This window comes from Ceratina calcarata, unplaced genomic scaffold (genome assembly GCF_001652005.2).
Source record: "Ceratina calcarata isolate Rehan_Ccalc_2016 unplaced genomic scaffold, ASM165200v1 scaffold119, whole genome shotgun sequence".
Taxonomy (NCBI): domain Eukaryota; kingdom Metazoa; phylum Arthropoda; class Insecta; order Hymenoptera; family Apidae; genus Ceratina; species Ceratina calcarata.
In genome coordinates this window covers 27,229-47,375 of record NW_017132868.1, presented here as the reverse complement: position 1 = coordinate 47,375, position 20,147 = coordinate 27,229, and the positions used below count along the sequence as shown (strand labels likewise).

Genomic DNA, 20,147 nt, shown 5'->3' with positions numbered 1-20,147 from the left:
TAATGTAGAGATATTTATTATCACAGCGTCAATATAAACCACAATAGAGTGTGGTTTTAAAAACAATTTTATTGTTGTACTTCAATCGTGTTCATTTGTAAGGATAGCCGCCAGGTATTATCAACAGTTTCGGATAGGAATAATTAGTATCTAAACATAAGTAGATAGCATGAATATTGAATATTCTGATCTTGACTTATTCAAGGAGCAGTGAGTTATAATACAGATCCAATCAAGAATGGCGATTAGTTGTTCATTCGTGCCTAACGTAGACATGAGTTTGCAGAAAGAAAGAAACGGTAATGTAATCAAAACCGGAATCATTAAATATACTACGGACATTGGTAGCACGATTATGTCAGTCGCAAAAACATCGTGTGTGCTATCAATTGTTCGATTGCGACCAACGATTAAAACCGCTTGGATTTTGGCTATTTTTTTTATCCTATTTAGAAACTAACAAATTATTGTTGAAAGCTGTCTTCTATTAGTATGGTGAGTACTTGAAACATATTGTATCCGTGAATCTTAAGTGCCCGCGTGAATATAAGAAATACAATTTTATTCGCATATTTTATTCTAAATTTCACTCTAATAAATATATAAATAATCTATTATATTGCTTTACTGAATTCGACCTTCGTATTTTTCGTATTTCAGTTACCCTTGTTAATTGAATTGGATTGTACAATTACGTGTACGCGATTCATATTTTATTTGGATAGCAGCTTGAACGTTTCTTTGCATGTCCGATTGCTTAATTAATTAACATACATACAGTATTGACGCAATGACAATCGTCACGCTCGATATGAATTAACGGCGATATTTGATAATCATAATTAATTCGATTGCAATCTTCGTTAAACTAATTAAAATATATTGCCCAGTTTTTAATTTATATTATTGTTAACTTTAAGTGAGTGGATATATTTACTATGTAAATAGTTGAACTTTTTAACAATCTTCCCACACAGTTGTGATAATATTATCGCAAGTATGTTATTATCATAGAATACAACAATGTGAGGAAGTTTATTACTTAGATAGTGACTTCAAGGATGTATGCAAAATCATGTTATGTAAATTTAATTATTCGTGCACGTGCTTCACGTTCTCCAATAATAAAATAAAGCAATAAGTATCATTGCAATAAATAGTAAAATCCACCAATCCATTTTTTGTAAAATTATATGATTGATCAATGAACTTAGTACTAATCGATGTTAAATATACAAACTTATTTCATTCTGATTTCGCAGAATGTCCCTTATATAACTAATATATCTTTGTTGATTGAATTATTGAATGATTGAAACTATATTGTTGATTGTACTTCAATTGATTGTATCTCTTGAGATCAAGTGATTCATCAATAAAAAGTATCATGTAGAATCTATATTGAATCCCTATCCTCGTGAATAATCAACGAGATTGCTTTTGTAATCAATGATTTGCTTCTACGGTTGCGCATGACTAGGATTTTTCGAAGGCTATAAGGAAAGTGCGCTCGCGTACGTACTATACATACAAAAAACCGCCGGCTTCACCTCTCGAATTGAACCGACTTTTTTAATAAGCGCACTTCGCGGAGCTGATGCGCTCAGTTGCGAACTACCTGTCACCGAGTGAAGTCGATAACGCTATACGGAGCCAGAATCGTCCTTAGACAGTGTGACACATTTTATAGAATTGATATCATTGGCTATCGACAACATTGATCCGTGCTTCAACTTGATAGCTAATCAAATATAATCTATTTTACATCTTTCAGTTCGCCCGTCAGTGTGCCTATTACATTAACACGAAACACTTGTCTAGCGTTGTAACAGGTAAGATATTGTCAATTCCCTTAAATGCCATGTCATCGTGATCAATCGTATCACTTTCTCTTTTACTGGCCAGTTTGCTTTCTACGCCGTTGACCTCGATTTCGTTCCACAGATGGAATTAGAGCAGCTTATTCCTGTCGTTATCATTTAAAAAGAAATACTTGTTACATAACTATGTTAAATATGTCAATCATATTCTCGCTTTATTAAGAATAATATTTACGTTCCTATTTTATATGAATAATTAATTGTGTGTTTCAGGGAATATAAAAAATATGCCTTGCCCATTCTTGACACGTTTATCTGCGAATTACATTCGCAATTACGGATCTTCTGTGATCATGAAGTATCGCCAGCTCTGCCCAGTAATGTCTCAACTTTTTAGTACTCAGGCAGAGTCTGAGGAGGTACAGGAAATTGAAAAAACTATAAACACTCAATGTCCATTCCTTGCTAAAGAGCAGAATGCTGTAAAAGTGGCAAATCCTATAGTAGAGGAAGACATAATTAATGTGTCATCTGTGGAGTCAAAGGGAACTTCAAGTTTTCCATACGAGGAATTTTTCCATGAACAAATCATGAGAAAGAAGAAAGATCATTCCTACAGAGTCTTTAAGAAAGTGAATCGGTTAGCAGAGAGCTTTCCAAGTGCTATGGAGTATTCCTGGGGTGAGAAACCGATCACTGTATGGTGTTCTAATGATTACTTGGGAATGTCACGGCATCCAGCAGTAACAGGTTCTGTTAGAGAGGCATTAGATAAGTTTGGAGCGGGAGCTGGTGGAACAAGGAACATATCTGGAAATTCCGTGGGACATGTGATGCTGGAGAAAAGGCTTGCTTCCTTGCATCAAAAAGAGGCTGGTCTTCTATTCACTTCCTGTTTTGTTGCCAATGATTCCACCCTATACACTTTAGCAAAACTTCTACCTGGCTGTCATATTTTTTCTGATGCTGGGAATCACGCTTCCATGATTCATGGTATAAGAAACAGTGGAGTGCCGAAGCATATCTTCAGGCACAATGATATACAACATTTGGAAGAGTTGCTCTCCAAAGCAGACAAGAAAATTCCAAAAATCGTGGCATTTGAAACAGTACATTCAATGACTGGAGACATATGTCCCTTAGAAGAATTATGCGATGTTGCACATAAGTATGGTGCTCTGACATTCATTGACGAGGTTCACGCTGTTGGATTATATGGATATTCAGGTGCTGGTATCGGTGAAAGGGACTGGGTGCTCCATAAAATGGATATTATATCTGGAACTCTAGGGAAAGCATTTGGAAATGTTGGTGGCTACATTGTTGGCACTTCGAAATTGATAGACATGGTAAGAAGTTACGCGGTGGGTTTTATTTTCACGACCTCGTTACCGCCGACTGTCCTTTATGGTGCTTTAACATCTGTTGAAATTCTGGCTTCGGACGAAGGAAGAGCGTTAAGAGCTGCACATCAGAATAATGTAGCTTACATGAAATCAATTTTAAATGTCGCGGGTCTTCCGTTAGAACCGTCACCTTCGCACATAATTCCAATAAAAGTGAGTTTTCTCCTCTGGATATTTTGAATATCAGTACTTATTCTTAAATGCTTTTCAGATCGGAGATGCATTGCTGTGTAGTCAAGTGGCTGATTCATTGATAAAAGAAAAGGGACATTATGTTCAAGCGATCAATTATCCGACTGTTCCAAAAGGGGAAGAGAAATTAAGGCTGGCCCCAACACCGAAGCATACTCGGGTCATGATGGATCAGTTTGTGAAGGACACTTTAGATGTCTTTCATCAGTTAAACATACCGACTATCAAGCATAAATTGGAAAACATGCCTCGTCCAATTCGAGTTCATTGATTAACGTAAAATATAAATAAAGAGTTATTGATACTCTGAATGTAATTATTCGTGAATACAAATCTATTTTATGATTCTATCTATACTGTTGAACAAGCATCCAACAATGGTGGTTGAAGATTAATTAAATTAAATTTAATTATTTTAGAGCTTTAAAATAAAGCGTTATTAAAAATATTTAATAGTGTTTAATTATTGACCACCGCTGATCTTTCCCAATATATACAATATTTGATAATACAAGATTTGATTCACCAATGAGCAGAGTCCTGCAAATTCATTTGAACATTTACCATAAGATGAGGGTAATGTAGTTTCGTACTTATTGTAATCACCGAGCAGATATCTCCTTGATGTTATAATCGAACATAGCGAAGTGAATTAAGGATGTATTGGCTATACCGTCAGTCCCAAAAGTTTATGCACTTTAGAAACTCATTTTTTAAAAAGAAATCAGACGTCGGAAGAACATTGCTAATAATAAACAACAAAAAAAAATTTTCGATTTTTCCGAGATTTTTCCTTCAATTTCTTCCAAATTTTCGTTTTTGGCCAATAACTCCCAAACGGATGGACTTAGAGGCAAATTTATAGAACCATTTTGTAGAGGACGATGAGATCTACAATTTCCATGTAAAAATTTTTCGCTAACGTCAATAGTTAACGTTAAAGTGATATGTTTGAAGCAATTTGAAGGAGAAGGGTCTCTCCCGTACTACGAAAAAAGACACTATGTAGATAAACTACATTTCTCTCCTTTTATGGGTTTGTCTACAATTTCGACATATGTGCAAGTACGGAAGCTGCCTCCAGTAGTACATGCTCTAACATACGGTCGACGCCACGGCGGTGTTTTTGCATGGGTGATATGGGTCAACGACCTACATTCGCGACGATTTGTCCGCCTCTAACTTCCGACTCATCCACTAAGAACGATCGTAAATTATACATCCCTTATCTCACGAAGATATTCATAGTCAGACGCTCGCATCTTCTATTTATTTCTTCTCTCAACTTAGCTCAAATGCTTTCGCCGAAAAAGACTCAAAAGAATAGGTTTATGCAGGATCTGCACAATTGATTTCTTCTCATCTTGTCCCTTGAACGTCACTCCGTTATAACATTATTTTAATGTAAATCAGGCAGAGAAAAATAATAACAAGAGTTTTCTGGATAATATCACTTTATAAGATTAATCGAATTCAACGATACTAGCTGAATAGTATCGTCGCTCGAAGGATTTATGAACAGTTCGCAATTATGACATATCCAAATTTTTGTTTCAATTCTCTTACTGTTAAAGTTAATCTTGTAAATAAAAAAGGACCCATAACGCAGGGAGAAATAAGAAACGGGTTGACAGAGAGTTTGGTGTGAATGGGGCGGTAGTCATCGGTCGGTGGATAGTTCGAGCCCAAAGAGGCGGTGGGGTTCGTGGAGGAGACGAGTCGGAGGAGGTCCACGTGGATCAATACCGAAGAGGGTTGGAACTGGTGGAATTGCTTCCGACGTCCGCGGGCAGCAGTATGCTCGCGCCGCGGATACGCGCTGCATGTTCGCTCGAGCCCTCCTCCGTGTAGTGAGCTATATCGCATAAGGGTTCAACGACTACTCGCATACATACGTTCGAGCCATTTTTTCTTCCGATTCTTCTTCCAATCGGCCGACGATTCGCTGTTCAACCAGAACCTCTTAGACCGGTCCCAACAAATAATGACGCCCTGCTGCAACCCGGAGAGAAGTTTGGAGGTCTCGCGCGTTAAACTTTCTCGATGTTTGACCCTTATCTCTCCTAATCGGTTCGCGGTCTGACACCTGTCAGGATACTCGATCTTAGAGTGACTGGAACTTCTTCTTTTTCGTCCTGATAATCTCAGCTCGAGTTCCTCTGGACGAAAACTTTAATTCCTTTTCAAAGTTAAGAGGTTCTATATAAAAGATGAAACGCTTATTAAGCCGCAGTCTTACTTGACGAATATCCAGCTCGTCAGCCATTCAGGACCGTTAAAAAGGGTTGATCTTTTTTAGTAAAATGATTGAAGAACTGAACATTCGCCAAGTATCGCACTTACCTTTAAAATACTTTAGTGAGATAAGAGAAATCGTTCTCTTCAGAATTAAACACGTATTTATTTTCTCATCTAATCTTACTGACTACTGCTCAAACATATGACGTCTAATAAAAATAAATAATCAAATGATAATCTGAAAATGATCTCATTTTGATATAATCGAATCTCGTTTGTTAAAGGTAGAATAAATTAAGCTCGATTATAAACAAGAACGGCTGGTGAAGTATCGCGAACGAAGGGCGAGGCAGCCGATTATTTTACATCTCGATCGGAAGTGATTGGAAGAGTGTATTAGCAAAGCAGGTGGTGGGGTTAGACAAATTTTTTTATCGCTTTCCCCTTCCCATTTTTTATTGTTTATCACCTGATTAGCGTATGATAAATTCATTTGCGGGCGACCTCATCGCATTATCGTCTCCATAGCAGTTTCGTCCTCTGATTCTAGCTTGCGACATTGTATCTGTGCAGAACATGAAATGACTTCCTAATCGCGAGTATCGGTGGTTTCCGGTGATTAAGTGATCGAGATCTCGAGTCTTGTTTCAATCGGGTGTGATGCGGGTTGTCTGATAGAACGCGACAGCGTCGACGACAAAAATCTCCCGGTCAAAGGACGTTCGAGTCTTATAGTGAATTAGAGGGTGAGTATCTTTCCTTCCCTAAAACTTTAACACTGATGATAAACATATATGTATCTGAGAATGCAAATGGTACAGGGAATCAATGTTAGGTCGGCTTATGATATTTTCATTTATCACACAATATTTAATTATCGGTAATCGAAAATGTAAAAAAATATTGTCTTAAGTTTATGTCGTAAAAAATAGTCCTTCGTATGACAAACCCAAAGTATCGTCATCTCCAGTTTTTTAAACATGTGATTGATATCACTTGCATTTTGTATTCTGACATATACATTCATTATTATCATTTCAATTACAATAACTGACAAAAAAAAGTTTAAGTGTCACACTTTTATAGAGTGCGTCAAGAACAGTTGTCATCCAGAATTATTTCATACTCACTGGTCTCAGTAAAATGTCTAAAAAAGAGTTTTGTTCTGTCGAAATATAGATGTAATATATATTGAATTTATAAAAATATTTATTCATAAATAAAAGAAATATTTAATAAGTTATTTATTGACGTATCGTTCATGTCGCATATCATTATATAACATTCATTTTAATCTTATTCTTTTCATTTCTTAAGAAATACGATATGGAATAATAGCAATAAACAAATGTCAAGACGATAATCGAAATCAGCAGACTACATTTTAAACTTTCGTTCGGTATCCCGTTAATTACTTGTGAAAAAGGCTTTCTGACCATCTATCAGGTATAATTGAATTTTAATTGCACTTTTACGATTTTAGAAATTAAAATATGATACACATCAATGAAACCATGCTAGATAAGTAATAATAATAATAATAATAATAATAAATATACTCCGTGGAGTATCTTTTCGTCGAAGCATTTACATACGTATTATATTATGTACCACTTAGTAGCGATTAATGTTCTCATCCAGTCTGTTATCAATCTATGAGCCTAATCCACTGATAGCAATAAAGAAAGCTATTCTATCAAGCTATGCTGCCAATTAACGTAACGTCGTGTCGTTTATAAAAGAATTAGACGTTGATTAACGCTAAATAGCCGATATAGGCATAAAAGGATAATAATTGAATACGGTTTAAGGCATTGGAAGCCTGTCCAGTGTCAAATAGACATAGTTAACTTGTGTATGTACACATTATATCAAATAGATCTAATTTGTAACTCTTCAAACATGCTCACTGTGAAATGAAAAATTAAATTTGCTATTTCCGTTTATTCTTTATTCATTTGTACTAGTGTTAAAGGAAAGGAAATGTAATACGCTATGTAGTGCTAGAGGAAAGGAAATGTAATAATGTCTGCTAATAATAGTTTTGACCGATTATGATATTAAATGTTTGACAAAAAGAGATTCACTGAATAAAATCAATTTGGGAGCATTTACTGATAACAGCACTTCTAATATTTTTTAGTTTATATGCCAATCGATGAAATTGTTCCTATTACCTGATACAGTGAGCGCAATTTGTATAAACCCTTTGAAAGTTATTGACTTTTCCGCCGATTTGAAAATGAAAGCGATTCTTGCTTTCATCGAGGAGGAAAACTTGAACTGCAAATAAAAAAGCGATGAATACAATAAAATGTAACTATAAACGTGTTTTTTTAAGAAACCACAAGAAGAATCGATGCTAATGGCATAGTACAGATATTTACATGCGTTTATAGACATTTCGCTTACTGTAAATACACAATATCTACTTCAAAAATTATTATTCCTTTAAAATAATTGTTAAACATTTATATTCGCACTTGTCGAATTTCTCTGATTACGTTACTAATTTTGCGAATGCAAGTTGGTTATTAGTTAAAGCGCATTTTTATTTAATAATGACGACAAGAGGTCGTGTTCTTCTGCGGAGCGTTAGCTATCTTATTTTTGCCGATGATTATCAACGTTCCCGATAATGAGTAAGAGACTAAGCAATTCGCGTGCGCGCAGTCGACGTTTTTCCCCACCTTGTGTTTTTCCTTACCTTCTTTACTTGCCATACGTCTCACCAATCGTGAGACGAGCGCGGTGTGGCGCGACGCAACACGGCACGACGTCGGCTACTTAGTGCTTGATGCAAATAATCACCTGTCCGATCGCACACGCGAATAATCCCGGTCGGAATCGGCGTTTACTGGTTGGCTCTGGTTTCGGCCAGTTTTCACACGATTCTTTGATATTTGTAGATCGGAATGAGGTCTCGCAACGGCTAACGTTAGCTTTCTGCGACCACAGAAGAATGTTGTTGACCCAGACCTAAACTGCTTACCTCTCGTTGTGCGAAAGCAAGTAACTTACAACAAAGCTGTATTGGTGAATGTGAAACAATCGTTATGCAAATGATTATAATAATTGCAGGTTGAAATTAACTATTAGTTCATCTTGATCGTTTTAACTACGTTTCGTGATAAAGAGATACTTCGAGCAAGCAACGTGTTTCGCGGCTTTTTCGATGAAACAAGAATTGTAAGCTGCGAGGATCGGTTGTTTGAGGAAGGGTTAGCAAAGAGCTGCAAAGAGCACGTAAACATAAAATCGTCAATATCAATTCTTCAGCGCAAACGTTTGCGAATGAAATCAACGATTGATTGTGTCTATTTACACAATACGCGTGCCGATTCTTACAGGACCGATTCTGGTCCCGAAATACCTAGATCCTCGAAATCTTTCGTTCGTCAGAGAAGCACGCATTTGCGTTTATCCAATTTATTATACATTCTTAAAATACGCTTTTTATTTAGATTGTGCGTTATCTGTATTATCTTTATATACCTTCATAAAACACATATTTTTTCGTTTTAATATATCTACACTAGGGAGGTACGCTCAATGATTGAATTAACGTAACATTTGTATCTTTCCTTATCGTAAAATATAAGATAAAACCAATTGGTATACGTAAAGAAGAGCATTCTTTCAAAAAGTGGAGTATGTTATTAACTTCTTTTCTTGTACGTTATCGGAAAACAAATGTAATACTCTCTTCAGATAAAAAAGTACGTTTAAGTAAAGTAACTTTTACCTCCATCAAACGATGATGAAACGAAAAGAAACGAGGGAAACATTCGAAGAAAGAAGAATAAATACGTTCTCTCAGGAAGGGTCTGGAAATCACTCCAGTAAGACGATCGGAAGATTCATAAGTCGATTTCCAAAAGTTTTCTTGTCGACAACTTCGGAAAGCACCGCCTGTGAAAAGAAGTTTCTCGCGAGAAAGGGAAAGCTTTCTTAAAGACAGATTCAGATATGCTATTTTTCGTTTCGTATATGTGAGAGATTACATATCTAGGTAGAGTTGTCAGGCAAAAATGTAATTATATTGCTTATAGTACATTTGCACACGCGAATAATCCCGGTCGGAATCGGCGTTTACTGGTTGGCTCTGGTTTCGGCCAGTTTTCACACGATTCTTTGATATTTGTAGATCGGAATGAGGTCTCGCAACGGCTAACGTTAGCTTTCTGCGACCACAGAAGAATGTTGTTGACCCAGACCTAAACTGCTTACCTCTCGTTGTGCGAAAGCAAGTAACTTACAACAAAGCTGTATTGGTGAATGTGAAACAATCGTTATGCAAATGATTATAATAATTGCAGGTTGAAATTAACTATTAGTTCATCTTGATCGTTTTAACTACGTTTCGTGATAAAGAGATACTTCGAGCAAGCAACGTGTTTCGCGGCTTTTTCGATGAAACAAGAATTGTAAGCTGCGAGGATCGGTTGTTTGAGGAAGGGTTAGCAAAGAGCTGCAAAGAGCACGTAAACATAAAATCGTCAATATCAATTCTTCAGCGCAAACGTTTGCGAATGAAATCAACGATTGATTGTGTCTATTTACACAATACGCGTGCCGATTCTTACAGGACCGATTCTGGTCCCGAAATACCTAGATCCTCGAAATCTTTCGTTCGTCAGAGAAGCACGCATTTGCGTTTATCCAATTTATTATACATTCTTAAAATACGCTTTTTATTTAGATTGTGCGTTATCTGTATTATCTTTATATACCTTCATAAAACACATATTTTTTCGTTTTAATATATCTACACTAGGGAGGTACGCTCAATGATTGAATTAACGTAACATTTGTATCTTTCCTTATCGTAAAATATAAGATAAAACCAATTGGTATACGTAAAGAAGAGCATTCTTTCAAAAAGTGGAGTATGTTATTAACTTCTTTTCTTGTACGTTATCGGAAAACAAATGTAATACTCTCTTCAGATAAAAAAGTACGTTTAAGTAAAGTAACTTTTACCTCCATCAAACGATGATGAAACGAAAAGAAACGAGGGAAACATTCGAAGAAAGAAGAATAAATACGTTCTCTCAGGAAGGGTCTGGAAATCACTCCAGTAAGACGATCGGAAGATTCATAAGTCGATTTCCAAAAGTTTTCTTGTCGACAACTTCGGAAAGCACCGCCTGTGAAAAGAAGTTTCTCGCGAGAAAGGGAAAGCTTTCTTAAAGACAGATTCAGATATGCTATTTTTCGTTTCGTATATGTGAGAGATTACATATCTAGGTAGAGTTGTCAGGCAAAAATGTAATTATATTGCTTATAGTACATTTCCGTTCATAAAGACACACGCTGTTTATTGCCTATGAGAAAGTCTAATAAACGTTCCTAATTAGTAATCATTGGAGATTACTGCAGTTGACAGACTACAGTAAATTATTAAATGAGTGGTATAACAAACCATAGAATAAGTCATAAATTTTAATAAAATTGCATTTCATATAAAAATTACAACCAATTTTCATGGATCAATTGCAATGAGAAATGATAACTCTTTAACCTTATCAATTTTAATGTTATAATTTAGGAACGGGGGTGTTCATATTTTGTTACTTGACGAGGTGCGCGTGGACAGACGCCTTGACCGTTCATAGAAGAGGCCTTCGAGTACGGGTACACTGTGCACGAAGTATAAACATGCTGCGTGTCGTGTCAGCCGTGCGTAGTAAACAGTCGATCGGTGATCATCGCGCTGCTTAGACCTCCCGCTTGTATAAGTGCGTGTATACCGTGTCGTGTAGTACAGAGTACGTTACCTGTAAGTCTCAAGAGTGGTCCCACCGGGCTGCGCCGCGTTGGGTGCTATCACATCAACAGCGTGTTGTGAGACAATCACGCCCACGCCTACATATTTATTTACATTACTGCTGGGACTGTGGGCTACTACACTATCGAAATCCGTGCATGGATGCTGCGATATATGCTATGAAGAATGTCTGACTAATCACAGCCGAGACTACTCAAGCCCACGAAGAAATTCAGCGTTGGCATGAACTTCGGTTTTTACAAGTACGATTTCTCTCTTACCAAAAATGGAGATGCAGATCTTTCTTGGAAAAATTGATTTTAACTGGAGTCAACAGTGAGTCACTCGATACTGCTGACTGCTATTACCTTAAAGCGCATTTTTCGCGTATAAATGTACCTGGGTTTCATGAAAGCAATCTTACGATCTCTCGTAATGAGAAATAGCTTATGAATTGATTTCAATGAAACATGATATAACATTATGACACATCAGAGTTCATGTTAAACTAGTGATTAGAATAGAAAAGTGTTAGCGTCGCGTCGCGTCGTTTAAGGACTGTAGACTTCAGACTATGAATTGGGAAACGCGTAAAGTAAGTACGTAAGTCGTAGCATGATGCAAATTTCAACGACCCTGAGGGTCATCTCGTGACCACGTATCTTTCGCACCGATTTATCGCCAACTTACGATGCGATATAATGAAACCGACCGCGAGATGCCTTATCTTCTCGTTGTGTGTGTGTATGTAGACGTGCTTGCCTAGAATGACCAGGAAGCGAATGAGCAATCCACGTGTAGGCGATAACAGACCGCATATTTTTCGTTGATTCTCGATAAAAGTAACGACAGAGACGATTATAGTCTGTACGGTGCACTTCAACCTCACCGTTATCGCAATATAAGGGAACTATTGTCAATATTTGCTGAAGGCCGATTTTAGGTGCATCGTTTATCTTTATCGTTTGTATATCATATACGTATTATTACTAACTATGCTAGATTCCGTCGTTGCTGAACGGAAGCTTATCGTTAACTTACGAAGTCGTTCGATATCAATATTTCGTAACGATTTTTTGTTTGTTTTACTGGATACGATACGTGAAATTCACTGCCTGCTGCTTAACGACATTACCTATTGCGGTGAAATTTTAGACACCGTCCTTTATCTTTCAGTTCACTTTTATCATTGCCCATTTGCGACGATTCGTCTTAATGTCTTCGATTTCGTCATACATTTTTTGTCAGACGCACAAATTATCTACAACGTGAAAACGTTATACACTTAAAATTGATTTAATAACGTTTGGCATGACAAATAAAGGAGAGTCTCACGCGAGCGTATTTTATCGTAATGTGGCACGGTTTTACGAGCGAGAAATATATCAATAAAAAAAGGAAGGCAAACAATATGCAGACGAGAATTAACGTTTCCAATGCCGGTGTGTATGGTAGATAGAATCAAAAAAGCGAGACCTCCAGACTTGAGATTGACGTGTCAACATGCCTGACTTTTATGCGAAATCAGAATTTATATAATCTCAGCCTAGAAACGATGCAGGTTTCACCTTTCGTATGTTGTTCTGCATTTTATTTTAAGAATTCACTAATTTACATTTTTCGAAATGTGGACACTTATCTGTGGCAATTCTGTATACAATGCACGTGTCAAATCCTTTCAACGGCAGAACTATTGCTCACGCTACTCAATTATTTCTGAATTTCCAAGTTTAAAATACGCAAACCAGTCAAATGCTGTGTGTACTACCAATAGTCTTGAAAATTTTACGCAACGCGGCATGTTGCGAAATTTTTCTCGTGCGCCCGCCAACACGCGTGAATAACGTTATGGCTTTTTCATACAACGTTTTCCGCTCCCGAAATTATTCATCGTCACTACGTACATACATTTTTATATTTCACAGGAGAAGGTCATTTCCGACATCATCAAACCGACACTTTTTCCGCGCGGAGAAATCTGTTTCTCCCATCACTAAAAAATCGCTTTCGAAGTTTTCCGCACTCGACTCCAGCAGGTGTCTGACCAGTATTTTTCATCCTTGCTTACGCACAAAAGTTCGAGTCCACTGAGCGTCATCCAGCTTTTACACGCTATTATATTGCATTTTTTATTACGGTACTGGTTGCCCGGGCGGAATATGAGAGCGGAAAACGTAGTGTGAAAAGGCCATTAGAGTGCGCTTTTCCGCGACCCGTCGATGTCATCCTATATGATCTGTCTCATGTGTAACAGTTTGAAAAAAGAGATTCCTAGTTTTTCTCACCGTGCATGTAGCTTTAAAGAATTCGTTCTTGACCTAATTCATATTTATATATGTTTGGCTATCATGTTCTTGCAAAAATGAGTTAAACTCGGTACTAAATTTGTAAACTCTATGGCAAACGACAATTTCAAATTCTATCTAAAAATTATTATAATGGCATTTGTATATGGCAATGTCAAAATTTTTTATAAAATAAACTGGTCGAACGTTTATGAAAAACATAAATAATGGTAAAAGTAGAAAACATAAGTCATTTCGAGATTGCAGTACCAATAAAAGAGAGACCAGCAATTACCTCAAGATTTTTAAGGAGTGGAGATTCTTAACACATTTTGTTGTACAATCTACACGAAATTGAATAAGTTATTATAGCAAATGATAGAAATACGTTACATAACAAGATTTGAATCAAATTTGTTACATAATAGTGATTTATTATACAGCAGGGTAAGATTTGTAGCAAAAGCAATTAATTAAAAAAATTGTAAGGTACCTGAGGCCTACTCTAATTATCTCCTGCAGAAATACACAAATTTGTTTTCAGGGATACGTTAAAATTATTAGATATGTTATAATTATAGAACAAAGCGCACTGTAATTTATGTATGCATGTATACCCAAGAGCTGTGTGTTTAATACTTTTATTATTTCATAATGCCAGAGAAGAAAGATAAAATATGGAAATGTGTAATAGTGAAATATATGGGATTAAAAGTACGTGAACTAATTAGTAAAAGAGAACATTTTGATCTGCAGTCTGATTCCTTCAATTTCCTGCTCCAGCAATTGACGGCATTGTTGGCAGGAGTTGGCAGAGTATCGGCATTCTCGTTAGAAATCCTTGTCGCGTAGCTCACAAATCGAGCGGTGCATCCGCACCGTTAGACGCTCCTTCAGTAACAAGCCTTTATCTCAATCATTATACTTTTACGTTTCAATTAGTCGCACCGGTCGCGTTGTCCACAATACGTAGTACACACGCTACGCGACTCGCGAGCCTCACAGATGATACTCGTTGTTAGAATTCTAGAAAAAAGTACATGTCTCACAAGGACTTTTTGATTTACTGTTGTCGCTGGTCGCTTGTTAGTACACTTCATTGAATCTATTCATAATTATCGTTAATTTCCGTAAGAAGTCTATACTTTCGGTATTCGATAGGTAAGTAGGTGTTCTATTTTTAAGTTCTTATCGCATCATGTAGTAACTGGTTTTGATTCTCCCTACGAAGATTCTCGAGCGAAAAGGGGGATTTTAAAAGCAACGCTGATAAACAGTCAACCGCGGAAGCGTGCGCGCTAATCCGCGTCGAGAATTTTATCATCGACGGACACCCGGTGACCTCCAACAATTAAACAATTATCTTGTCTGTCCCCTCGTTTATTATACCACTCTCCCTTTGTCGACGCGGCGTGGTGACGGCGACGGGGGACGAGGTGGCCCGGTTCTATTATGTAAAACTACGTACAAGCGCATTACATAGGTAGGTAGGACGCAGCAGAAGATAATCATAGCGCGGTAATTATCCACTTGGCGGCTGGCTAATCTTCCGACATGTTCGACGTTTGTCACGATCTTGACATTCCTGTAATCAGCCTCGATTAGACAGTCTACCCTCTTCGGACGTACAGGCTTCCGTTACGCTTACATTGTAACCGAACTCCGTTTGAGAATCATTAATCTTGTTTACCGAACTATTTCACGCTCGGGAGAAATTACTTCTATGCGAACAAAATCAGAGAAGATTAGAGGAAGACATATGACGCATGTAGCCCACAAAAGTACATAAAAGAGTTAATCGAGAAGAATATAAATGCGAGACAATAGAGCAATCTGTATAATTGAATTACGTATTTTAAAATACGATTAGAAAAATGTAAAGGAATAGTCAATTTTTAGTTGGCAATAGAGTATTATTTATCACACATCTAATATACAAAAGATAGGAAGAAATTTATTACATTATATTAAACACTTATTACACCGCGCATTAGAAGAAAAAGATGCGCGACGTCAAACGAGAAAGGATTAACTGTGATTAATTCGCAACGTGACAGTGTCTGATTGAGATGTACTGGTATTTCGTAGAAACACAGTCCAAAGGGTTACTAGCATCGCCGATAGGTATGTAATTATGTAACGAACAGAAAAAAACAGATGTAAATTGTTAATTACATATTACCATAATGTGACTAGTTTGCAGTAGACAATACGTGTTCATACCATAAAATCGCGATACTTATAATCGTTTTGCCGTGTAGCACTCATAACAATTTATACATATGACGTGATAACTTTGTTTCTATTCGTAAAACTTCATTGTAACATGATGTGGCTAGTTCGCTCTCATTGCATAATTATACATGCGATAACATACTTTTGCTCGATAATTAGTGAAAAAGCGATAAACAATTACTAGTTACGTAGCATTCATAAATGTTATCTGGTCACACGCTGCGATGCCATTCTCCATGATTAATCTCGACGAGTTCCCCGCTGACAAGAATGACAGTACATGTGCTCGCAGTTTTATTCTTTTGACCCAATGTTCTTTCGCGAATGAAATTCGAACGAAACAGCTTTTTCGATCACGAACAAGTAATTTCTTTTGACTTCCAGCGAACTGTTAACTCTTTCGAATAGCTACTAGGTTGATACGTATGGAACGTCGTCTTTTATTTCTGAACTTGTCCCACCAAAATGATGGTATCATGTTTAAATTAACTATTAGTCAGTATCAATCATAATGAATAATATATACAGTAAAGATATTAAAAATTCATTGTTATCCTACGCAATAATTAAAAATGATTAATTCAAGCATATTTGAAAATCTGTTTCTAAAATTGATTAAAATTTGAAAAATATTAGAGTAACTAAATACCAATTTAATACGGAAATCGTTTGAATTTAATATCTAATATTTTACAGAAATTATATAATATTCGATTAAATAAACGACATTGGATACATGCCAACTTAGTATTAAACGCAGTCATTATCTGTCGTTACCGTGTCGTTAGCTCTCGGCACTGCGCAGAGCTTTTTACAAGTCAGTCTGCCGAAAGTGCTTTTGACGAATCTTTATTACGCCAGACACATTTATACTGTCCGTACCTACGTATCTACTACAAAACAAATCTGCTTTGGCTGTGACACAATAATCAGCTGGTGTCTGCGATCGCACGTGTTAACTGATTACGATTACTGCTTATTTACCTATATTATTACGCACATGTATCGTATTGCGTGTCGCAGCTGGCACTTCGTGTTACGTGAAATTTGTTTCAATTATTACTTATGTTATAATTTAATGGGGATGAGGCACCTTTTCACACTCGAAAATAAATGTTTCCTTTTATACGTCGCCGGATGTAGCGAATTTTCACCTACGTCCATTGTCCCGTGAAAATGACTGTTCGTCGTGGTACAAACCATAGAAGAAGCTGGACCCTCGATCGTGCTCATCGCATTCACGTTCTCCAATGTTTGTGAGGGTTAAATACAATTAAAATAGAATTTGTGTAATTGAGATCGTCGAGAATAATATGCAACGGTGAGTTTCATCATTTTCAATAATTTCGAAATTGTTGGCAAGCAAATGTCTGTTCGTGTGTTTCATGGAACGGATAGTATATTAATATGCATACATAAGTGTATGATCATCATCAAGTGTATGAACAAGATGTTAAAAATAAAATTGATACATCTAAACACGGAACGAAATATAAGAAACATTCGATGTTCGTTGAACTTGTTTTATTACGTAAAGCGTTCCCTTTTTCGTCACCCTCGATTCTTATATTAAATAAATCATTCTTCGCCATGTACTTTTTTATTCAGAATGATAAACCGAATTAATTAATGAATTGAAAATTGTATGATTCCATTTAAGTAAAACAATTTAAGCAAAACAATGAAACCTTATCCACCTACACAAAATTATATCATTTCATATCTCCCACGAAATTCAATTTCTACACGTGTCTTATACAATGCGTAGTAACGAATATAATACACACAAGGACAGGTGTATATGTTTTATCCATTAAAACTGAACATCTTTTACAAGATTCGATAAGAGAGACATTCAGAAGATGAAACTAACTGATAATTAGGGACTTTCTGCATTTTTGAGATAATCCAATCTGCAGAATATAAAAACAGCGTTTAACGATATAGCTTGGTGCTTATTGAAATGCTTAAATGACAAAAGGAACTTGTGCTTACGATCTACTCTATACATACTTTTAACTGATACTATAATTGTTTAATTTTGCATAAAAATCCGCGGTCTACTGGCCATCGTTCGTGAACGATACGTGAAACATTGAGGAGGCACGTACAAACTCAGCGGCACGGACAAAGTACTCTTAAGCGCGTCTCGTCGAGGAAGTTTAATTCATTATAAAATCGCGTGTGCGGTCGGGAAGCGGACGTACCATCCGCGAATTATTCCACGAGATTCCACGCGACCGTTTTTCTCTCATAATCCAGCGTCGTCGCGCGTCTTGTCGCTGCTGCTGAAACAAATGCGAATTCGGGGGAACGAATTTACACGTTATCGGTCAGTTTCGCGGCGAATCCGCTGCGCCGCCGGTACCGTACATCTATATATACGAGCGTCACGAGTACAACTGCCTTAGTCGCTATCGCGTTCTCGCACTAATAACTAGTTTCAAAAATATACCTCCAAAACGGAGTCCGCTGCACACTGGCGGGTTAACGTGTTTCATCCCCATTTTCTGATACCACCAAATGTGAATAAATTCGCCTTAATCGGTTGCGTGATTCAGAAATATTCCTCGAATGACAGTGATTTTTAGAAATCATTGATAATTAAACCTGAACGAATCTTTGACAATTTTTTTCTATGTAACAATTTACTTTAATAAACAATAGTAACTGTTTAAGCAAAAAATGAACGTAGCAAAAGTATATGACTAGTTTACTTAATAGTATACAACTGAATTATTAATCGAGACGATAATTTCTATCTTTTAACTACTACTGTATACTACTGGGCCATGTTTCACGCGTGTTCGAATGATGAATTTTTTTTTTAGACCGTGGATGCAGCCGGGTGGAGGCGGCGTGACCCACGCAGGTGGGACAGGTGACGACGAGGCTCCGACAGATCCCGGTGCTCGGATCACTCATCAATCTTACACCGAAAAAGATTTCGAAGGTACACACCTCTTCTTTCGTTTTCTCATCAGCGTTTGTTACATGAGTTTTCTCGCGCTTTCACGAATCAGCTCTGGGTCAGCCGGATTGGGCTTCCGTGTTTGCACATAGAGCTAGAGAGCTTACGGTGCTTCGAAAATCATTAGACTTTCGCTCGGCAACGTGCAATTGAATTGAACCCTAGTCTCGAGGTCACCTGTCCCAGGCACAGCGCGATCTTGACCCGTCGACATTACACGGCCCACCGAATCGATTCGGATTAATGAGAAAATTAGCGCCGAATGCTATATTTAAATAGTAGCGTAAGTCGGGCCACTGATATTTTATTGACAATTATAAAAACCGTCTATTATCACAGAAAACGATAATATATGTATTGTAATTTTTATATCATCTGAATATTTGAAGATTTTTACTTGGATGTTTCATGGAGATTAGTTAATGTGATTACTAAGAATAATTTATATTGTAATTTTTATATGTAAAATACAATCATCTGAGTATTTGAAGATTTTTACTTGGATGTTTCACGGAGATTAGTTAATGTGATTACTAAGAATAATTTATATATGTCAGTAAAGTTCATTAAAAAGTATTGTTATGCTAATAGAATTTGTAAGACGTAACGAGAGTTTTCTTCTTAACGAGAAAAAGAGGGAATGTTTATTTTTTAATTATACACACACAATAAAAGTCATTCTATGCTTCTAAAAGCTTTAATATAATTATTGTATTATTATTTCAACGTATAAAGTTCTATCAATTGGAAATAAAGAAAATATAGACTAGTCTCTCCCTTTCTCTTCCTCTGTCTGCCGCGGCTATGGGAATGAACTTTATTATTGGTAATCATAGAGGAACCAGAGGAACGCACGTCGTTTCGGAAGCCACTGACGTGAATGTGTCTCTTTCATCTGCTTCCAGGTCACAGAGCGCACACGGTGTACGTGGGCGTGCATCTGCCCGGCGAAAGGAGACACCGTCGTCACCACAAGCACCATCACGTCCAGCGTCAAACGTACAGTGCTGATAAGGAAAATGTCGACAACGAAAGGCCCAGTAAGTTCTTTTCTTTCTTCGTCTTCTATTCTTTCCTCAAGTTAAGAAACGCTTTCTATCTTTCCTATTTCGTTCTTTTTCATCGCGTCGCAGACCCACCTGTTTATGGTTCGCATAGCGCGTACCCTGTTTACTTCTATCCTTCCTCGTTCTCGCAAATGGCTATTCCTCCTTCCTTAATGTCTAACTT

The 20,147-nt window shown here is 36.9% G+C and overlaps 2 protein-coding genes across 26 annotated transcripts in view; both read left to right on the top strand.

Annotated features, from left to right (window-relative positions):
- The first annotated feature begins 310 nt into the window (after positions 1–310).
- Alas (5-aminolevulinate synthase) lies at positions 311–3,864 on the top strand. The gene is made up of 4 exons (XM_018024437.2): positions 311–495; positions 1,775–1,832; positions 2,094–3,379; positions 3,438–3,864. The coding sequence occupies exons 1-4, from the start codon at positions 493–495 to the stop codon at positions 3,687–3,689; spliced, it is 1,599 nt and encodes a 532-aa protein (XP_017879926.1). The 5' UTR covers positions 311–492; the 3' UTR covers positions 3,690–3,864.
- A 1,121-nt stretch (positions 3,865–4,985) lies between these two features.
- Positions 4,986–20,147, top strand: part of Ndae1 (Na[+]-driven anion exchanger 1) — a 36,717-nt gene continuing 21,555 nt past the window's right edge. For 12 of the 25 annotated variants that reach the window (XR_003389209.1, XM_026813715.1, XM_026813707.1 and 9 more), the window contains exons 1-3: positions 11,683–11,762; positions 18,778–18,899; positions 19,823–19,957. Coding sequence is in view for 23 of the 25 variants with exons in the window: in XM_026813715.1 (XP_026669516.1) it covers positions 11,713–11,762; positions 18,778–18,899; positions 19,823–19,957 (307 nt within the window). In the remaining 2 variants the exon portion in view is untranslated. Of the gene's footprint in view, positions 6,073–6,206; positions 6,403–11,354; positions 11,763–16,774; positions 17,268–18,366; positions 18,472–18,777; positions 18,900–19,822; positions 19,958–20,147 lie in introns of those variants that run through there. The other 13 variants (XM_026813648.1, XM_026813635.1, XM_026813645.1 and 10 more) reach the window with 13 other exon arrangements.

Bases quoted from the DNA above. Each gene is read 5' to 3' on its own strand.
- Alas (XM_018024437.2), top strand. The intron at 1,833-2,093 runs GTAAGATATTGT...TGTGTGTTTCAG, and splicing joins CTTGTCTAGCGTTGTAACAG to GGAATATAAAAAATATGCCT. The intron at 3,380-3,437 runs GTGAGTTTTCTC...AATGCTTTTCAG, and splicing joins CGCACATAATTCCAATAAAA to ATCGGAGATGCATTGCTGTG.